The sequence below is a fragment of the Aethalodelphis obliquidens genome, unplaced genomic scaffold (assembly GCF_003676395.1).
Source record: "Aethalodelphis obliquidens isolate GAN/ISIS:26980383/991018 unplaced genomic scaffold, ASM367639v1 scaffold38, whole genome shotgun sequence".
In the NCBI taxonomy this organism is placed as follows: Eukaryota; Metazoa; Chordata; class Mammalia; order Artiodactyla; family Delphinidae; genus Aethalodelphis; species Aethalodelphis obliquidens.
Genome location: NW_020837982.1, coordinates 10963801 through 10984238, shown reverse-complemented (window position 1 = coordinate 10984238; position 20438 = coordinate 10963801). Strand labels below are relative to the sequence as shown.

Here is a 20438-nt window from a genome sequence, read left to right as displayed (position 1 = left end):
GCCCCCGTATTCTGACTATGCCTAGAAAGCTGGAGGCCCAAATCCAGGCTCCACACCTTTACAATTCCTATTCTTCTCAGAAATCTAGTCTCTGGCCTCCCAGCCCAACTCCAGCCCTGTGCTCAACTGCCCACGTTTCCAAAGAGCCAGGCATTTCACAGCCCCCCAGCTCCCGTATCTACCATAGCAGCCACAGGAAAGAGATACGGATGGTTGCAGCACTTCTTAAGATCCATCATGATGTTAAGCAATGACACTTGGTTCCCACCTCCTCGTGAGTTCAAGGCCTCAAAATTTCGGGTCAGGATATACTTGTAGTATTTCCTAAAGCCCAGGGCAGGGGCATAGAAGAGACACAATAAAGGAAGCAATTATGATGTTGCATTTGGTCACCAACTCTTGGAAAGCTGCCACCAAATCCTCAACCCTGGGCCAGGTAACCCGCCTTGCATCTCACTTCTGCATGGGGCTCAGCTCCACGCGGACGATGAGCTCTGTCTTGGCCGGCATATTCTTAAAGACATCAGCCTTGAGCCTCCTCAGCATATGTGGCCCCAGCAAGTCATGAAGTTTCTTAATCTGGTCTTCTTTGGATATGTCGGCAAACTCCTCCAGGAAGCCTTCCAGATTGCTAGTAGCCAGAAGGAGAAAAGGAAATGAACAGGCGTCAGGTTCTTTGCCCCTGACCTCAGGCTCTATTCTTCACTCCAGATGAATCCTCCTCCCACTCATCTTCTCAGTCCCTCCACCTCTCCTCTCTGCAGACCACCCTGCTGAGCCACTTACTTAAACCTCTCTGGGGTGAGGAAGTTCAGCAGATGGAAGAGCTCCTCCAGGTTATTCTGCAGTGGAGTCCCTGTCAGCAGCAACTTATGATCTATCTTGTAGCCATTGAGGACCCTGAAAAACTAGAAAATGGGGCAAGGAAAGGCAGAGGAAAGGGCCCATCAGTGGCCAGTGGCTGGCCCACAGTATCACCTTTCCCTGCCTCTAGCTCCTATTTCCTTCAGGATCAGAGGCCCTCATATCCCTAGTCCTCTCCCTCTTCCAACCTGGACTTCTCCCCAGACTTATTCCCAGGCTTCCTGCCTCCCTGATTGCAGAAAGTCCCTGAAACTTTATTTTTTAGGACTAGGGCAAGTAGGAGTCCACAGCCTCAAGTTTCTGAGGCCTGGGTATCTCACTCACCTTGGACTGGTTGTTCTTGAGCCGATGGGCCTCATCCACCACGAGACAGGCCCAGCGGATGGAGCCAAGAGCTGCCTGATCAATGGTGATCAGCTCATATGATGTCAGGAGAACATGGAACTTCACCTGCGCCTCCCTCTGCCAACACAACCATTGTCCACTTGGCGGCCACCCTACACCCAAGCATCTAGGCCTCCACCCCCATTCTCCACACAGACACCCAGGCCTAACTGAGACTCCCAAAGGGAGCCCGTTGTCCTGTCCTCCAACTTTGACTCCATGCAGGGACTTTTGAATGTGGCCCCAAAACTTCCACCACTCGTCCAGGATGAACAGATCCATGTACACCCCTGGGAGTACCCACTACATCTCCAGGACTGGAGTGCAGAGGCGTGAGGGAAGGTGGAGGAAAGGAGGGAGAAAGCTGAACGGGGAATAAAGGAGCTGAAGTCCTGGTTGGGGCAACGAAACGACAGATCTGAGGACTTTAGAGGACATGAGATAGAGGGGCTTACCTTCATCTTAAAAGCTTTCTTGCCACCTTTGATGGCGTTGTCTTCAAAGGAAAACTCATTCTCACGAATGATGGCTCGGCTGTCCTTGTCACCCGTGTACGTCACCACATAGAACTTGGGTGCCCACATCTGGAACTCCCGCTCCCAGTTAATGATGGTGGAGAGCGGGGCGCTCACCAGGAAGGGACCCTTTGTGTGGCCCTGGGAGTCGAGGGTGGGGGACCATTAGTCTAGGCTCACGGTCATACAACCCAGTCCACTGCCTGCCGCACCCCTCCCTGCCAGTTCTCTGCCCTCACCCTCCACTCCCACCTTCCCCAGTCCAGGCTAGGCCTCAGCACGGCTGTCCCCCTCAGGGCCCGAGAGTCTAGCACCTCCTTATACAGTGAGTAGAGGAAGACGATGGTTTGTATGGTCTTGCCCAGTCCCATCTCATCAGCCAGAATGGTGTCAGTGCCCTGGGCCCACGAGAAGCGTAGCCAGTTCAACCCCTCCAGCTGATACATGTGCAGCGTGCCTCCAGTGGCTGTGATGAACCGTGGCTGAGTCTCGTATTTCACTGTCGGCTGTAGAATCAAGAAGTCAGAAAGCTCAGGGGAGCCATCAGCTGCTCCTCCGGTCTTGGCCTCCTCCTCCCCTCTCCCCGGCACTGATATCAAATGGGATTACAAGTCCCTCTCCTATGGCCTGAGCTTATGAAAGTTTCAGTCTGCAGTGCCTCCCCCTCATTCCTTAAAACAATACCCAGAAGCACTGTGGGGAAGGAAACTGGTAGAAGAGCCCTGTGTGCTGCTGTCTCTAGCAGCTCTCACTCCTGTGCCAAAATTCCTAGCACTCTTGGGGCAAAGCTGAACACTGAAGGAAGAGCTACTGTTCAAAGAAGTTGTTGAAACTCTGGGAAGTTCTGTCAGAAGCCCCCAGGAAATCTTCAATCACCATGGCTCCAGAAACGGGAGACAGGCCAAGTGGGAGGACTTACATCATTAGTAGGAGAGCTGGGAGGCCCATCACCCTGCAGCTCCTTCTTCTTCTTCTTATACTTGCGGGGCTGGGCGGGGTCCTCCCCCATAATTAGTTCTCTGGGAAAACAGCGGGTCTGAGTGAGACCTGGTCCTTGGACCCACCCCTGTCCTTCTGAACCCACTCCAGACCTAGCTCCCACTTTCCATAACCAAGATTTTCTCACATTTCCTTTCTCCCAGGTTCTTTACCCTCACCCCTACGGAGTTCAGCTCTAAAGCCAACCCTCCCCACTCCTCAGCATCCTCATCCCCATTACTCAGGCTAGATCTCCTTTCTGCTCCTCACACCACCTCCTTCCCGACCCCACCGCAAACAGCCCAGCCCAGGCTCCCACTGCCCTGAATCCTAGATTGGGTCTGTCCCCACCGCACCTCATTGAACGCTGGAGGTTTAGCTTTCATGCCTCTGTCCTCAGACTCCCTCTAACCCACGACCTGGCTCCCTCACCGGTGTCTCCAGTAGCTTTGTTTATGGTCTTCATATTCAGGGATGTTCATTTCATCTTCCTCCCACGTGGACTGGTCATATGGCAAGTCCCTCCATTTCACTAGATAGTGGTAATTTCCCTTCTTATCCACACTGTGGGGAGAGAAGCCAGGAGAAGGAGCAGGAGGAGAAAAGTAATATGTGTCACAAGTAGAAAAAGTCATACACAATTATCAGCAAGCATGCAGGCGTTGTCACCTAATCCTCAATGGTGGGCCTCTGAAAGGCAGTTTGGAATGGCTGAAGTTCTACCCTAACTTTTTCAGGATGGCTTCCTAAAAATCAACGATCACAAAACATCCCTGGCTTCAACATCGTTCGTTCATCTAATCAGTATTTACTAAACATCTACTACATGCCAGGCACTGTCCCAGGCACGGGTGATTGAGCAGAACTAAGCAGACAAATGACCTATTCCCATGCAGCTCACATTCTATTGGGGGAGGCAGTGATGAAATAGAAAAATAAAAGACAATGTAACATTAGTTAGTAATAAGTACTGGGAAGAAAGAAGTACCAGAAACACTGGTCTATATGAACCATGTGTTTCCCGTTTTGCTTTTTTTACAACCAGATCCCCAGACTCATGTGTCATTTCTTAAGCTGTTAGAAATTAAAAGAAGCAAGGACAAAGCAGTCAGTGCTGGGCTGGACCTTCCTCCTGGTTCCTCCCATCTCCATAGAGGAAACAAAGCCAGAAGGGCTGGGGCTGCAGTGGGAATTATCCAGTTAGATCAATTATCTGGTTAATCAACAAATACTAACATGGAGCCACAGCGCAGCAAGAATAGTGGCAGAACCCAGGTAGGCCTTCGCACGGACCAAGGACCAAGGACTCACCTGTGGTTGATGATCCGGTGGACGGTCATCCACTCTGGCTTGATGCCGAAACGATAGTACTTCTCCTCCATCTCGGCATAGTGCGGGTCCTTCACCTTGCGTTTGTCACTCTTCCCATCATCCTCACCAGAGCCGTAGTCGAGGGGTGGGGGCTCGTCCATGTCATTCTTCCGTTGATAGTTTCGGTACATTACCAAGTGGAAAATTTCCAGCTGATGGGGCACAGAGGAGGAAGGAATAGATAGTCCCAACATCCCGAGAGGACAAAAGGAGACAGGGCAGAGGCCGGCAGGGGGAATGGCATGGGAAAGCAAGCAATGAAAGAGGTGGGATGAGGGACATAGTGAGTTAAATCCAAAGCAGGAGAACGAATAACACGCCAGAGAACAGAGTCAGAGACAGGAGCTGGGTGGGGAGGTATTAATAAGCAAAAGGAGGAAGGGAATAGGGTTGTTAAGATTGGGGCTATCAGTAAAACATGGTTAAGACGGATAAGGAAAGAGATGGAGCTGAGGCAGGCTAAGGAAAGCCTATGTTATACCTAAGGGAAGGAATCTAATGGAGACTGAGGGAAAGAGAACTGGAGTCCAAGAGAACCAAGTGTGGAAACTAAGGGAGTTGGTAGGGTGTGGGCGGCCAGAGGCCTAATGTGAGGGAAAGCAGAGGGGATGGAAGATGAGAGAACAGCGGGCCAAGAGAGAGAATGGCAGTGAATGGGGCCCCAGGAGGTGGGGAAGGAGAGGCCCTTGTACCTGAAGCTCCTTGGCCCAGGAGCAGTGCCAGTAGGACAGTCCTACCCACTTGACAAAGAACTCTCTCTCCGATCTGCCTTGAAGAGGACGTGCGGGCGGGGCATCTGGATTCCCGTCTGCCTGTTGGGGGGCCGGCACTGCCACAGGGGGCTCCCCCCACCGCCAGTGTAGGATCTTCTGCACACGGCCTTTCAGCACGGGACACTTCGGGATGGACGCACACGAAGAGGAAAGAAAGAGGCAGAAAGAGCCCATCATTAGAGTAGGAGGATGGGGGTCCCACACGGGAATCAAAGGCTAGGTGTGGGGGAGAGTAGAGAAAGAAAGAGCCCAACCTTTGGGCCCCGGAGATGGAGGAGGAGTCGGGGCTGACAATAAAGCCTGAGAGATGGGCCCACTCACTGTGCATCGGGGACACAGCCACTCGCCGTTGGGGATGTCAGGCAGCGGGGGGTTCAGGCAGTGAATGTGGTAGGAGGAGATGCAGGCGTCACAGCACAGGAGCTCCCCGCCATCCTTGCACACACGGCAGTACTCCATGTGGTCGTCCTCTTCCTCCTTCTCCCCCTCCTCTTCCCCCTCCTCTTCATAGTCTTCTTCCTCCTCCTTGGCCTCCCACTGTACCCCCTCCTTCTCCTGGGAGGCCAAGGACAGACACAGACACAAGAAAGAGGATAAGGAGTGAGGCTGGAAGACAGAGGCAAACCAGGACAGCTAGATCCTAGAAGTGCAGAGAAGACTGCTGGGAACAAAGGAACAGGACTTCTCAGGTCCCCAAAATGCTAATTTTGGGGGCAAAGGAATGGGGGAGAGGATCAAACTAGGATCTTGGACACTTCAACATCTGTTACTGAGAAGCCCAGGCATCTGGAGGTAGGGAGAGGACAAGAGGAAGCAAGGAGGAAAGAGGTGGGTGGGTCCCTGAGGGCCATAAGAGGTGGCACCAGTACTCACACAGTGGGGGCAGCTCCATTTGCCCTCAGGAGCCCGGTCAAGCTCAGGATCGAGGCAGACGAGGTGGTAGGCACGAGGGCAGGTGTCACACAGAATAATTTCCCCACCCTGCTGGCACACCTCACAGTAATCCTGGTGATCCGTCTCGTAGCCATCAACCTCCTCCTCCCCGGCCACTGCAGGACAGCCCAGGACTGTCATACACCCCAGTGGAGGCAAAGGGAACAGAGAGAGAGAAGGAGAGCGGAATGCGGGAGGGGAGAGAAAGAGAAAAGCGTTCAGTAAAGAGGTCAACACTACAAATAAGAAAGACAACGAAGGAATGAAAGGAAGGCTGAGTGACAGGACTGCACACAGCTGACACAGCTTACCCTTCTTCTTCTTCCTTCCTGGCCGGCCTCTCTTCAGTTTCTTGGTGCGGACAGGGCCATCAGGGCGGCCTGAGGCACTGTGGACACTGCCACTGTCCAGGTCTGACTCCTCAGCCTCTGGTTCAGGGCCCTCGTCACTCTGGAAAACATACTGCCCATAGCCCCCGTGGCTGTCAGAGACGCCAAATGGATTCCACTCCCCTCCCCAGGCCTTGGGCTCCCGCTCCCGCTGCCCTCATGGACCCTTGTTTCTGGACCCCCAGCCCCTGACCACACCCCAGAAGTACAGTGGACGGGAGGGGCCACCCACCGAGCCTCCCTTCTTCCTCTTGCCGCCCAGCAGCCCTAGTTTGATTTTGAGTGGGGCCATCTTCTTTCCCCGAAGCTTCTTGCGTCCATCAGGCACTCGGGGACTCTTACTCCGCCTCTTGTGGCCTGGACCTGAGTGAGGAGTGGGGTGACAGAGAAAAAGCCGAGGTCATGAAAGCCAGGAACAATGGAGGCCGCAGGGTTTCTGGACCTCTCTGTGGGTCTCACTGAGACCCCTTCCTGGACAGCATTTCTTCTACAACAATCAGGGCTGAGAAGACAAGAGCTCTGGACTATAATTTGAGAACATGCAGTTTAGAGGGTGAGGTGACAGTTGTTCCAACTAGAGGGTTTCTTACCTTTGCCCTCTTTGGTTTTGGCTCTTCGGATGGGTGGGGGCTGGATATCAGCAGCAGGGGGTGGTGGAAGGGCGGGGGGTCCGGAAGGTGCTATGGGGGTGGCCGATGAGACAGCTGCTGACACCTGCTCAGCTACAGCTGCGGCCGCCGCTGCCGCCGCTGCCGCCACAGCAGCTGCCGACCCCTTGAAGGGGTTGTTGGCGCTGAACTCTCTCCACTTGGCCCCAAGGATGGTCATCATCTTAGACATTGGGATCTTAGGATTCTTCTTAGCAATCAGGGGCCTGAAAATATAGAAGCAAGGCACTCGGACCCTTCACAGATGGTCTGGGAATACTGTCATTTCCCCTCACCAATTAAGTCTGTGTACCAGCTAGCATTCCTAGGTGGTGAAAGTACATCCTATGAAGAATAACATCAATTTTGAAATAAAGAAATAAAAAGTTTAAGAAGGGGAAAAAAAGTCTAAAAAAACAAGAAAAAAGTATGAAGAAGAAAAAAAAAAGGCAAAATAAAATTTAAATGCAGATTAAAAAGGATAAAAAGATATGAAATTAATAAAAAAGCTCTACTTTGGACAACTACTTTACAGTTCCTAAAACACTTCCACACACATAATACCTTATTTCCTCCTCGCAATACTACTAGGAGTTGCTATGATTCTCTGTGCTTTTCTAAAGAGTTCCACGGGCCCTGATGAAGGGTCCCATCAGGTGGAGTCTGATGGGCCACACTGGTTCTGCTCTGCGGTGAGGTGTTAAGCTCTTGTGAGGACGTGGGTGACCCCGGTGCTGACAGAAGCACTGTCTTTAGTAGTGAAGCAGTGAGACAACGGGACTAAGGATAGCTACCAGGGACTGAACACCACTAGGGGCCAGGCACTGAGTGTGCTGAGCTTTCCATCCATCATCCCATCAAATCCCCACAAGACCCCACGAGGTACGTACTATGTGCCTATTTTACAGATGCGGAAACTGGAGATCAAAGAAGTGAGCTGCCCAACATGACACTGGGACCTGAACCTCAGCAGGCTGCCTCCAGAGCGTTGAACGGCTCTGCTCAAGTGCCTGCTCCCCAAAAGGCATCTCTACTGTTCTGTACCCTACTGCGGGAGCCACTGAAGCTCAGGTCCCACTGTCAGCAATGCATCCTCCGTGATTACTGGTGTCTAACGAAGGGACAGAGAACTTGATAACTGAGCAAAGGAAACTGGGGAACACGGATACCACCTCCCCGCTCCAGTCTAGAGAGAAGTCAGGCAGGGGAAACTGTAACTGTTAGACCAAGGAGGGCCACCTGTCCTCCTGATAGTCTGTCACCACAGAGGTTTCTAACCTAGCAGTGGTACTGTGACCCCCCAGTGAAGGGTTCCTGACTGGAGTCCTTGGATCCTAGGAGTGCAGGAATTCCCTAAGATGACATGGGGAATTTTATGCGTATGTGCTGTGAATTTCTCTGGAGAGCAGTTTCTTAGCTTTCATCAGATTCCAGAAGGGTCCAGGGCCTCCCCCACATTAAAAGCGTCTGCTCGAGAGGGCTCCTCAGCCCTACCGCACCTCATGAACTGGCTAAAGGCTTTGTAGTTGGTGAGTGTGTGGTAATCCTCCTCAGAGAACACATGTTCCACGTCCTCCAGGCCCCAAGTCAGAAGCAGAGTTGCCGATGACTTCTGTTCCACCTGCTGGGCGAGACCAGGCTTCAGTGACGCAGGGGTCCAGTCCTGGGCCTCCCACACGCCTCTCTACCCACCCACCAGGTTCCCTGGGCTTTCTGCTTCCTGCTCCATTCCCAGCCCAATCCCACTCCTCACAAACCACAGCCTCTCCACTTAGCACCCTGCTCGCCCAGGGCTCTCCCTCCTCCACTCCTCATGCCTGTCATTAATACTGATTTCTCCCCTCACTCCCTAATTCTACTCACCTTTTGCCCCCCATCTCCCTCCCCTTTTTTCCGCCGCTTCGTCTTCTTCTCCTTTTTTTCTCTGTGCTTCCGTCTCCGTTTCCGACCTGGTCCAGTTCCATATTCACTGCCTCCACTCTCTGACTTCTCCCGGTACTCATCTCGCTCAGAGCCAAATTCCTCCTCGCTGTCCTAAGGGAAAGAAATAAAAACACTATTTCTTCAGCCCCTCCTTGTGCCAGAAACTGTTCTCAGCACATAACATTTATCGTCTCTTTTGATCTTCACAACAATCCTATGATAGTAACATCTATCTTTATCCACTTTTTTGTAGATGAGGAAACTGAGGCACAGAGACCTAAATAAATTGTCCAAGAAGACAGAAGACTGCTAGGCTCTAAATTCATGCAGTCTACCTCCAGAGCCTGTGCTTTCAACCGCGTCTCTGTGCTGCAGGGCAAGTCAAGTTGACACCTGGGCTCTTCACTAGGCCGTGTGAGTGAGCTTAGGGTCCCAGACCTGGGAGATACAGGCTAGCAAGCGGGGGTGGGGTCAGGTAGAGGGGATCAGGCCTCCCTGACTTCAGGATCCCCACAGTAATCAAGACCAGAGAAAACGTAGGTCTCTAGGGCTGGGTCTCCAAGCCTAGCTGTAGAGATAGGAGTCCTGAACACTTACAAGCTTCTTGCGTTTTCGGGCTTTTCCTGGCTTGTTCTCCTTCTGCTTCTTGGGTCCTCTTTTTCTCTTCTTCACACCCAGTGCTGAAGGCAGCAGCCGAATGTCATCCTTATCTTTGGGGCAGAGAGCACCAGAAAACCTAAGCCTCTAGGTTCCCAGTCTCTGCAGCCCCTTCCCTTCCTCACCTCCTCAGTTCCCGCTGCTCTCTAGGAACTCCAGCATTAACTCTTCCAAACCTTGCCTCCCTCCGCTGGATGCAAACAGAGAGTGTTTCGAGTACTCTGGGATGCTCGGGTTCTGAATGGGAGGTCAGGGGTCAGAAGGGAAGAGCGGCCAAACCACTCCCGTCTCTCCCCTCCTACTAACAAGGGACCAGGCTCTAGGCCATGGGCTCTGACTGTGGCAGGTCCTTTTAGTCGCCGCCAGGGCTCCTCCTGCCTTCCCCCTCACTTAGCCAGCTGGCATCCTGCCCAGGAACTGGGGAAGCCATGCCCAGCTGCTGGCCTGGCCTGACCCCAGCACTTGGAGTGGGGAGACACAAGCTGGCAGCTCCCTAAGCCAGATGCTGAGACGGCAGAGCCAAAGGTGGACACCTGGGTTCTCACACTAACACCCTGGGGCCCTGACATCCTTTTTGTGAGGAGGGAGGCCTCTATTTATATTTCCTCAGATAATCACCAAGCCTCCTGTCACCCCAGCACAGCCCTGGAGGAAAAGAAATCCTCAGTCAGGCATGTTCACTTCTTGCCCACAGGATCACAGTGTCTAGCTCCTTTGTCACACCCGAACCCCATCCAAGAAGGTCTCCACAATTACCTAAACATTCCTCCTCCTCCCAAGGAGACTGGAAATGTGCCTTCAAATCTATATACTCCTCCCTGTTCCCTTTGAGAACTCACGGACCCTGCCCCTTTGTCCCCTGGTCTCACCCCTTGTCTCCAAATTTAGTCCCAGACATCCTAACCCATTCATATATAAGCAGTATGGGAGACCCACACAAAGACACGGGCACAGACACAACCCGCATATGCATTCTCAAATGCACAAGCACCACATACTCATGAGCACAAACCCAGAGGACAGCCTGTACCTGCTTTCAGCAGGGCTAGGTCCCTGGCTTTCTCTCCAGATGTCTCTGTCAGAGAGAACGGGGCTGGTTCTTCCCAGATGTCCCCTCTCCCCATTCTCCATGACCCCTGTCGGACTGTGGAGGCTTAGGGGACAGAAAGTAACTCCGCGAGGAGGAAGACACCAACGCCACACAGACATGAGGCCCTGTTTGGCCTCCCTCCCCCAGCAAGCACTAGATTAACCCGCCAGACCTGTCTTGCTCAGGCAGAGGCAGCTGTGCAGGAGGGGAAAAGTCTGGGCCTGGCCCAGCCCCTTGCTCTAGGATACACAATCCTTCTTCCCACAACAGCCAAGGGAAAATTAGCCACAATTAACACTTGAGGCCTTGGTTTCCACTGCCTCAGAATCTGGGCACCCCCTTCCTTCATTGCTACTTCTCACAGCTCCAGCATCCTGTGCCCTCTTGTGCAGGAAGACACTCTAGGACTGGGGGATTGTGGCAGCCCCAGGTGTGGAAACAGAGTGGGGACCCTGATAGGAAGTCAGTAAGACGCCATGCCCCAGCAGCCCACGCTCCCTCACCCCAGGGACCGCGGCTAATATGAACATGGAAACGGAGGCCGCCGGGGCAGAGGCAAGGGCAGGCCAACTGGCTAAGGATCAGGGAAATGGCCTCGGTCTCCACCAGCTGGGGGGTGGGACACAAGCCCTGGGACCTCGCAGCCAGTTAACTCCACTCCCCACCCCAGCGGGAGGTTCCCGAACTTGGGAAGACGGCCGTGGTGCGGAGAGGCAAAGTAGACGGCGAGGAAAGGAAAGGGAGGGCAAGAAAGCAAATCTAAGTCCCAACCTCTGTCTCACCAGCCACTCAATGCTGGCCTGGAGCCCAGACTCTCCCACATCCCGGCTCAGATCTCGGGAAGACGGCGAGGGAGGAGGGCGGAGAGGAGGGTGGGCGGAGCCTGGCGAGCCAGAGGACGCAGGAGGAGCCTCGCAGCGAGCCTCGCCTCCCGCCCGCCCCTCTCTTCTTCTAATCTCACCATCAATCTCTCACACATATATTTATTTTTTCTCAAATTCCCCTCCCTCCCCCACAACGAACCACCATAATAGGTCTGCTGCACATGCGTATTGCATGCAGGGGGTGGGTTTGTATTTTCAGACCTTTTGCAAAGAAACTACCAGAATTTTCCGCACCACCCACAACCATTCCCCACCCCCACCCCCAAGGAATCACATCTATATATTATGTTATATTATTTCTCTAGACTTGCCAGAAGGGGGAGGGAGAAGAAATGAGTTTTTGGCTTCCTGCTCCCTTCCCCCATCAGCACGAGTGCTATTATTTTAAACGTTTAACAATGTACGGAGACTGGAGAGGGGGGAAGGGATAAAATTGGTCTTGGGTAAGAATGTAAAACAAAATGGTGAGAATCAAAGCCGTCAGAATGAAAAACAATAGAAACCTCTAACACGTATAAACTCATCTTGTAGAGGAGGATGAGGGAGGGCAGCCTGAACATATTGCCTCAGAGGAGGGTTATTTTGCCCACACTTAGGTAGACAGAAATAATGGGCAGACTAAAAATATTTTCCTGAAGTTTTACCTCAGAAAGTCATCTGAGAGGGTGTATCTGGGTCACTCGTTTGACTTGGAGGGCTGAAAGGGAGATAAAATTGCCCAGGGAGAGAGAGTAGGTGGGTTTTCATTTCAAATATACCATTTTAAAAACATTTGACGATGCTTAGAAAGCAAAGGGAAAAGGGGAGGGAGTATTGACACAAAGACCCATCTCGACCTCAGATTCTTTCATGCCCTCCCCTTCACAGACCCAAATCCGGGATCAAAACCCCCCAAATACCGCATTCTAAGTTCGGAACACACATAGGCGAGAGCTGCTAATGCCCTAACTTAACCTGACATCCTTTCTTCCTCTCTTTTTAGCACCTCTGCTGTCTTCCAGGCAATCCCCTACCCACAATTCTTTATTCCTTTTCCCTTCTGCAAAATCAGTGGGCTCTCTGGGATAACTTTTAAAAAACTTTTCCGGTTTTCGGACCAGCCTGATGGGAGGGGAGGTGGATTTTATCTTGTTTCCATTAGATACACATACCCCCCCCCCGGCCCAAGAAAGCACCCCCCAGTCCCTCAAAGGCTGTCTCAACTAGACAGGAACATTTGCCACTGAAGCCACACAGATCAATACGACAGTTGTACAAAGAGTATGTTGTTAGACGTTTTGAAGTTTGGTGCATTTGTGCTGCACCGCACCAAGACACCCGAAAGATGCTCACTTAGAGTCTATTCTGAAAAACACTAGCTGAACACTCTGGAGAGTGGCCGGAGGGGGACCACTGTTGGGCCCCCCGCGCGAGGCAGCGGTCAGGCCCCTCCACCGCGGACGGAACTGCCCAGACAGTGCGGGTGACTTGTCATCCCCGGGGAGGGGTGCTGAGTGACGGTCAAGCTGCGGAACAGCTGGGTGGGCAGTTCACGCCCCCCAACGTGGTCAGGGTGTGGGTGGTTTCAGCGGGAGAGTGAGTGACAGTGAATGGCAGCCACGTGAGAGTCACAGCTGGGCAGCTAGGCCACCCCAGACTGACGGGGTCATGGTGGGGGGGGCGCACTTGACACAAAAGAGCCCAGAGCAGAGGAGAGATAAAGGGGGTGGGGTTGGGGGCATCTGGTCTTCCAGACACTCTCCTCTCTGTCCCCAATTTTCAATGACTGCTCTCCGTAGTACGAGCCGGAGAGAGGGGGCAGGAACCAGTCTCATTCCAGGAAGTGGTCCGCGTGGAGTGTGGCCACCACCTGCCCCTAGTCGTCAGCCGCCCGCAAACATTCACCCGACCCCTCCCCCACGTGCCACCGCACGCTCCAGAGTTGGCGGGCACCGAAGTCCCCGCAGGTGCGGGGGGGTCCAATGGTCACCCGCTCCCCCCGGCCTTCCCAACTCCTGACGGGGGGGTGAGGGCCGCGGTCCGCTCCTCGCAGGCAAACCCCACTTCGCCTCGGTCCAACCCCACCGGGGCCGAAGCCCCAGGGGCGCCCGCTCGGCCGCCCCTCCCCCACGCGCCCCTCCCCCACGCCGCCGTCCGGCCGCCAGGGTCTCCGCGGTCCCTCGCGCGGCCAGGGAGGGGGCCCTGGCTTCGCCTCGGCCGTTTCCTGCCTACCCCCTCCCCGCCGAGGGTTAAAAAAAAAAATCTCCTCCTCCTCCTCCCCCGAAAGCCGCGACCGAGTGGCCCGGTCCGCGCATGCAGCTCGCGCCCAGCGCTCTCCAACCCGGGCGGCGGCGGCGGCGGCGGCGGCGGTGGCGGTGGCGACGGGGGAGGGGTGCGGCGGGGGAGGGGAGGAGGCCTGGCCCGGCGGCCGCCGCCACCGCCCGCCCGGACCGCCCGGACCGCCGCGGGGCGACGGGCCCGAGACGGCGCCCCGCGCCCCGGATTCGCCTCGGCTCGGCCGCGCGGTGGGTGCCTCGCCCCCGCCCGGGCCTCGCGCGCCCGCGGCTCCGGCTCGGTCTGGGGCGGGAGGGGGGGCGCGGGGGGGGGGGGGGGGCCGGGGGCCGCTTCCCGGGCGGGGGGGGGGGCGGCGGCGGCGGCGGGGGCAGCGGCGGCGGCGGCGGCGGCGGGAAGAGGTGGCAGCCGGGGGGGCTGTGGCGGTCGCGGCCCCGGTCGTGGCCCGGCCCGCGCCCGAGTACTCCCTCGTCGTCGTCCTCCTCGTAGTCCTCGTCGGCCGCCTCCACCTCCTCCTCCTCCTCGTCGCCCTCTTCTTCCTCCTCTTCTTCCTCCTCCGACACCACCATCTCCTCCTCCTCCTCCTCCTCGTCCCTCAGAGGGGAAGCCATCCTGTGGCTCTGGCCCCCCCACCACCCCCCCACCCACCGCCCGCCCGCCTCCCCCACCGCTACCACCACCACCTCCTCCTCCTCCTCCTCCTCCTCCTCCTCCTCCTCCTCGGCGGCGGCGTCCTCCTCCTCCTCACCGCCTCCCCCAGCCCCCAAAACCCCCGGGCCACCCCCCTCCGAAACCCCCCCCTCGGGGCCGCCGTCTGACGAGGGGGGCCAAACCACCCCCAAAAATTTTCTTGGGGAGAATTGAGGACTTTTTTTTTCTTCTCTCCTTCCTCCCGAGAGAACAAGAGAAGAGGATTAAAAAAATATATATATATATAAAAGTTTTCGACTTCTCTCTACCCCCCTCTCCGTTGCTTTAAATATATTTAAATTCTGAGGGGGGCGCTCAGAAATATTTCTCAGAGCTGAGGCACTAAGATGGCCGCCTGGAAATTATTTTTAAAACAACCCCCCCTGCAGCACCGCCACCCCCTCCGTGAAGAAAGGGAGAGGGGGGAAAAATCCCCTTTTAAAACAAAATGGCTGGCTTAATATTTCATTTTTCACCCCCCCATTCTCCTCCCTGTTATACCCCCATCTCCTAGCCTCTACCCAGAAACCCACAAATTTCTCCCTTTTTTATAACTGATTAGTGCACAGATTAATAGAGATATTTTCCTTGTGTACTGAGTGTGTGTGTGTGTGAGTGAGTGTGTGTGCGCGTTGGGGGGGGCATGAAGGATTTCTGCATAAAACAAAAATGGCTGCTGTGACTAACTCCCCCCTTATAAAAAAATATTTGAGGGGGGGCATTAATCAGTACTCATGCTCAGTCTGACATCAGCATAAATTGTTAAAGGTTAACTAGTTAGATACTAGTCCAACTAGATTTAAATTTTTTTTTCTTTACTAGTCTCTTCCTCCCCACCTCCCTTCTCTTAAAGAAAAGCTTTTTTTTTTTTTTCTGAATACTTCAGAAGGGAGTGGTTTGATGTGAAGGTTTTTTTTTTCCCCTTCAGGCATTGAAAAGGAAAAAGATGAAATATATGTTTATATATAACTCTGTTTCTACATACCTCATTGAAGTCAAAACGCATTTAATTGTCTATGTATCTTTTAAGTGAGAAGGGGTACTGGATTTTTTTTTCTTTCTTTAAAAAAGTGATAGAAATCCTAGTGACTTTTGGGGGAGAGATATGAATAGATACGATGATTGAGTTTTTTTCAAAGGAGTCCATGTTTGATTCTCCCCTTTGCCCAGCCTTTTCAGTGATTTATAATTGTAAATTTTATCCTCACTCTTTTCTCCTTTACCTCGCCTTCCCCTCCCCCCAATTACTTGAATATAAAATTCATCTGACGTGGGAAATTGATTTAGGGGGTAAATAGAACAGATTTTTAGAATAAAGGGGAAAGAGTTAAGTCTGAAGATTGTGAAATTATTTTCTTTTTTAAGTCTGAAGATTGTGAAATTATTTTCTCTTTTCTCCTGTTTTCAGTATATTTCCCTTCCTCCATGATCTCCAACACTGATAGAGTGGAAGAAACTGAGGTACCATGAAAAAGAAAAGTAACTGGGACTGAGAAAAGGAAAGAGGTAGGGGGTTACACTCAGATTTTCATCTGACTTTCTGACCCATGGTTTCCCACTGTACTCCAATGTTTATCTTTAAAGTGGTATCAGGAATCAGATGGAAGGTTGAAAAGGAGTCCAAAAGTAGCGTTCTCATCCAGAGATTTGGTCAGAGAAGTCATAAAATAAAACTTGCCAGTTGAGCAATGCTAGCAGAGGAAGAAGGGCAAATAGCTCAGTTCAACCCTATTTCGTTCTTGTCACCCTTTTCTTACTACAGTTTCCTCCCATTCTTTTGATCTCACTTTGACCTTTTCCTTGCTTCCCATCCCATGCCTGTGGAATCATTTCTCTCCTGGGTTATTTCTCTGTCTCTTGAGTATAGCTGCCAGCCACCCAGCAACCCCTGAAGAAGGAGGGGTAGGTAGGCAGCAACCAGAAAGTAATAGTGACAGGGCATATTTTTGCTGACAAGGTTTAAATATTCTTTATTGATGTGCCACCCCCCAACCCCAGCTAATGCTCTTTATTGAGCATTGATTTCCATCTTTTTCTTAACCTGGACTTCGGAGTTCTCTTGTTTCTGCTCCCATATCATTCCTGTACTGAGTGTAACTCCTATTCTCTTCCATTTGATTTTGTTATGTCCTCTTTCTCGGTCCTTGTGTACTAGTCCTTCTGGGTATCCCCCTCTTTCTGTACATGGGCTTCTGTGTATGTGTGTCTTTATTTTTTACCGAGACTGTCCTTTCTCATCCCTTGACTCTCAGGCTCTGTCACCTCTAAGTGACTTTCCATCTCTGTCTTCTTTCTGTTTACTTCTGTCTTCCGGGCTCTGACTGCGTGTGCCTCTTCCTCATGTGTGCCTGACTCCCCCTCTTTCTGGCCTCTCGGTGTGTGTCTGGGAAGAGTGTCCCCACGTGCATGTGGGCAGCCCTGCGCATCATGGTGCGCCCTCTCCCTCTGTGCTGAGCGCCTCTGCCTGCCTGCCTGCCACATGTGCCATGAGCTGCAGGTGTGGGGGGCGAAAGGTGGCTGTGTGCATCCCTGTACAAACATTCATCGTTCTCTCGAGTGCGCTTTGCATATGGATCTGTTAATTTGCCTGATTCTCCCTCTTGTCCATCTCCCCCTCTGCCTGCCTGCATCTCCCGTTCTCTCTTCTCTCCCTACTGATCTCTTGATTTTTCTTCTCTCCTTGTTTCCGCCTGCCCCTCTACCTGCTTGCTCCTAGCATGGTGTCTGCCTGCCTGTCTGCTCCTCCCGGACTGGCTGGCAGCCTCTTTCTCTCTCTGGTTGTCTGTCTGCTTCTCTGGCTGTTTGCCCACCACTCTCTCTCTAGCCATCTGTCTCCCCGCCTGCCTGTCTCTATCACTTTTTTAGTCTCCGTCTCTTGGTTTGTCTACCTTCCAGGCCCTACCATGGTTCCCTGTCTTGGTTTGCCTCTTATCTTGCCTTCTACTTGTTCCTTCTCTTCTTTATGTCTATTTAGTTCATGCTTTTTCCTGGCCTCCCTCTATGTATGTCTTCTTGCCTGTCTACTCTGCTTGCTTGCTGCTGTCCCACTGTTTAATGCTTGTATCTTTTTAGTGTGTCTGCTTATCAGCATTTTCTCCCTCGGCTTCCGCTGTTCCAGCATCCCATCAATGGTGATAGTCTCGCTACCGCAGACCTGTCAGTGACCCCCTTGCCCCAAAGTCTTACCTGCCTTCTTGCCATATCCCCTACCCTGCCTTCTCTCACTGCTTGCCTCTGTTTCAGTTCTTTCTTTTTCTTTTTATCTTTCTGGCCCCTCACACAGTCTGCCTGCCTCAATCTTTTTGCCGTTTTCCCAGTCTCTCCTTGTCTTTCTGCTTTTTTGCTATCTGTCTGCCTGGCTGGCCCTTGCTGTCCACATCTCTGCTTGCTTTTTTTCTCCTCCTTTTTCTATCAGCTTTTACATAGATAGTGCATACACATGGTACAAAATTTTTAAAGTACTAAAAGTATCCAGTATGAGAGTAAGCCTCCCTCCTACCCCCCACTTCCTCTCCTCTGAGGTAGTCACTACACATTTCTTGGATCTTGTTCGAGAGAAGAGTCTACACATGTACGTCTAATTGCTTTTTGCTGCACTCCTTCCAAATTCTGTCCCCGTTTTGCTGGATGCTTCTTCCTCTGTCAGTCTGTCAGTACTCCTTCCCATTTCACTGGGCTTGCCATTTCTTGCTTCTTGTTTTTTTGACTCTATTTTATGGTACTTGTCTTTTTGATTGACTGCTTGCTAGTTACACGCTTTTACTACCAGGACCTGAGGTGTGCTTAGGAAGGGCTTGCCTCTGTCCTAATATCCTGTTCTGCTCTGCGTCTTGAGTTGTCCTGATGACCACACGCCATTGCTGGTCTCTTCATCACTGAACTATGTATTAATTGAGAAAAGCCATGAAAGCACTGGTAGTACTGAAAAATACCTTGTAAATATAGGAACAATTAATAAGTACAGATGGTTTGTAAGCTGAGCTTACATGCACATGGAGTAGATGGGGCCCACTCTGCTTTTCCCAGTCTATATGAATTCTTTAAAGGAATATGAATCTAGATCCTTTTAGGTTCAGCAGTACTCTTAGGCTGTTGACCTAGGCCTGTCCAAGAAGTTTGTCTTCCTCCTAGTCTAAAAAACTCTGCTTCTTACTAACACTTTCTCCCTTTTTCATCCTTCCTTCTGGCTCTTCTCACATGCCACCTTAGAGATGTTATAACTCCTTGGGGGAAGCACAGACAACAGCCTCTATCCAGTTCTCTTCAGAAAGATGATGATAAAACTTTTACACACAATGCACTGTTCTTTCATTTTTGCTTTTTCACTGCCTGTATTCCTGAATTTAACTGTTTCAGCCTCTATCTCTGTCTCTCTCCTCTTTTTCCCTCTCTTCCTCTCTCACTTCTCTTTTCTTGGTTCTGTCTTTCCTCTTAACTGTCTGTCTTGGGCTCCATTCTAGCCTCTCTTTCTGATTGGCCACCTTCCGCTCTTCTGTCTGATTGGCCTGTATCCCTCCATCACCCCATCTGTCTGCTGGATTCTCCCTGTCTGCCTGCAATAATGTATGTGATAGCACTTTATAAATTATAAAGCACTATGTAGTATAAAACGCTATTATCACTTTGTCTTCTTTCTTTGTTTATTGTTTTCTTTCTCTGTCTGCTTTCCTTCTCTCTCTCTCTCCCCCTTTCTGTTTGTCTGTCTGTCTGCGTCCCTCTTGGTGATCTTGCCTGCCTCTCTGTCTCTCTGTCAGTAATTCTCCTTTCTCTCCTTGCCAGCTTGTCTGGGTTTTTTGCCATGCTTCTTCTCTGTGTGCTCAGTTCTTGTGTCTCTCCTTCTGTGTTTCCAGGTTCCTCTCTGTTTCTTTTAGCTGTCTATTCTGTCTGTCCTGAGGCCTTTCATATGTGCCTGTGTGTCTTGCTCTCTCCAGCTGCTTGTGTCCCTGCCTGTCAGTTCCAAAGTGGGCACCACTCTGCTTTTTTCTATCTTTCTGTACTTCAAAAAATAAAAATAAAATAAAAAATTAAAATACCGTATAACTAATTGGTAGGAGAGATTTTTTTTGTTTTTAATGAGAAGACCATTAAGGAAGTGAGAACAGGAACTCAGGAATACAGCTGTCAAATGCAAACCAGAAATTAGATGCCAACCCCTGCTGCTGCAAAAAAAAAGAACAAGAAAATTGTAAGGGACTCCCAAGCCAATAATAAGATTATTTATTGAAAGCAAAAGCTAGAAACATCCAGAGCTATAGTTTCTAACCTTTTTTTTTTTGGATCATAGAAAGTTATAAACCCCTTTCCCCAGAAAAACTGTATCTACACAAAATACCACATATGTTATCCTGAAACCTATGGAGCCCAGGTTAAAACCCTGATGTAGGGAACCTATGAGAATGATTAATAGAGCACAGGCATGAACTCATGCAACAAGAAGATCAAAGGACTGAAAAAGCACTTTGCAGTCTGTGATTTACTACCGAAGGAGATGTTAAAGAGATTCCTAGTTATCTTTTGAAGTATAGAAGTTAGTGGTAATAATGAAAGGCATGTAAACGCTGAGGATTTTCTAGGCTTAATCATGGAATTTTAGAGAGAAGGTCATCTAAACCAGTGTTTAGATGGCTAAGTAAGGTTGCCACCTGTCCTTTCCTGGGGAGCTGTGTCCTTTGTTCTGACATTATATATTTCTCATATATTTTTATATAAAATAAATGTGTAATATGCTATATTTATATGAAACAAATATGTAATATATATATGCTAATGTATTTAACAGTATATTATGTTTATTTAAAATGTTCTAAAAATGAGGTAGATCTGTGTTAGAAGGATGTCTATGATAGATGTTACAGGGAGAGAGAAGGAGAAAGAAAATGAGTTTTTATACTTCTGTACAACTTGAAAATTTTTCAACATACAGGTACTTGTGTTATAGTTACAAAATAATATTTTTAATATCTTTCTGTTAAATAATGGTGATGGGTATATAGGTTTGGTTTTGTTCTTTTTTTTTTTGGTTTTGTTCTTAATGTCATTAATTAGCGCAATAAAAAGTCAGGAACTCCA

At 51.1% G+C, this 20438-nt stretch overlaps 1 protein-coding gene and 1 long non-coding RNA gene across 17 annotated transcripts in view; one reads left to right on the top strand and one right to left on the bottom strand.

Annotated features, from left to right (window-relative positions):
* Window positions 1-14305, bottom strand: part of CHD3 (chromodomain helicase DNA binding protein 3) — a 25127-nt gene extending 10822 nt beyond the window's left edge. For 11 of the 16 annotated variants that reach the window (XM_027130933.1, XM_027130941.1, XM_027130934.1 and 8 more), the window contains exons 1-19: window positions 14019-14305; window positions 9375-9489; window positions 8718-8888; window positions 8354-8478; window positions 6798-7081; window positions 6440-6570; window positions 6130-6280; window positions 5759-5952; window positions 5207-5440; window positions 4805-5008; window positions 4053-4264; window positions 3174-3305; window positions 2683-2782; window positions 2078-2269; window positions 1704-1904; window positions 1189-1326; window positions 787-908; window positions 458-631; window positions 183-324 (exon numbers count right to left, since the gene is read on the bottom strand). In XM_027130933.1, coding sequence (XP_026986734.1) covers window positions 183-324; window positions 458-631; window positions 787-908; window positions 1189-1326; window positions 1704-1904; window positions 2078-2269; window positions 2683-2782; window positions 3174-3305; window positions 4053-4264; window positions 4805-5008; window positions 5207-5440; window positions 5759-5952; window positions 6130-6280; window positions 6440-6570; window positions 6798-7081; window positions 8354-8478; window positions 8718-8888; window positions 9375-9489; window positions 14019-14290 — 3294 coding nt within the window. In that variant the 5' untranslated portion in view covers window positions 14291-14305. Of the gene's footprint in view, window positions 1-182; window positions 325-457; window positions 632-786; window positions 909-1188; window positions 1327-1703; window positions 1905-2077; window positions 2270-2682; window positions 2783-3173; window positions 3306-4052; window positions 4265-4804; window positions 5009-5206; window positions 5441-5758; window positions 5953-6129; window positions 6281-6439; window positions 6571-6797; window positions 7082-8353; window positions 8479-8717; window positions 8889-9374; window positions 9490-10464; window positions 11271-14018 lie in introns of those variants that run through there. The other 5 variants (XM_027130937.1, XM_027130949.1, XM_027130936.1 and 2 more) reach the window with 4 other exon arrangements.
* Window positions 13811-20438, top strand: LOC113633037 (uncharacterized). Its single transcript, XR_003438027.1, has 2 exons — window positions 13811-13912; window positions 15778-20438. It is a non-coding gene; the product is annotated as an uncharacterized LOC113633037 (long non-coding RNA).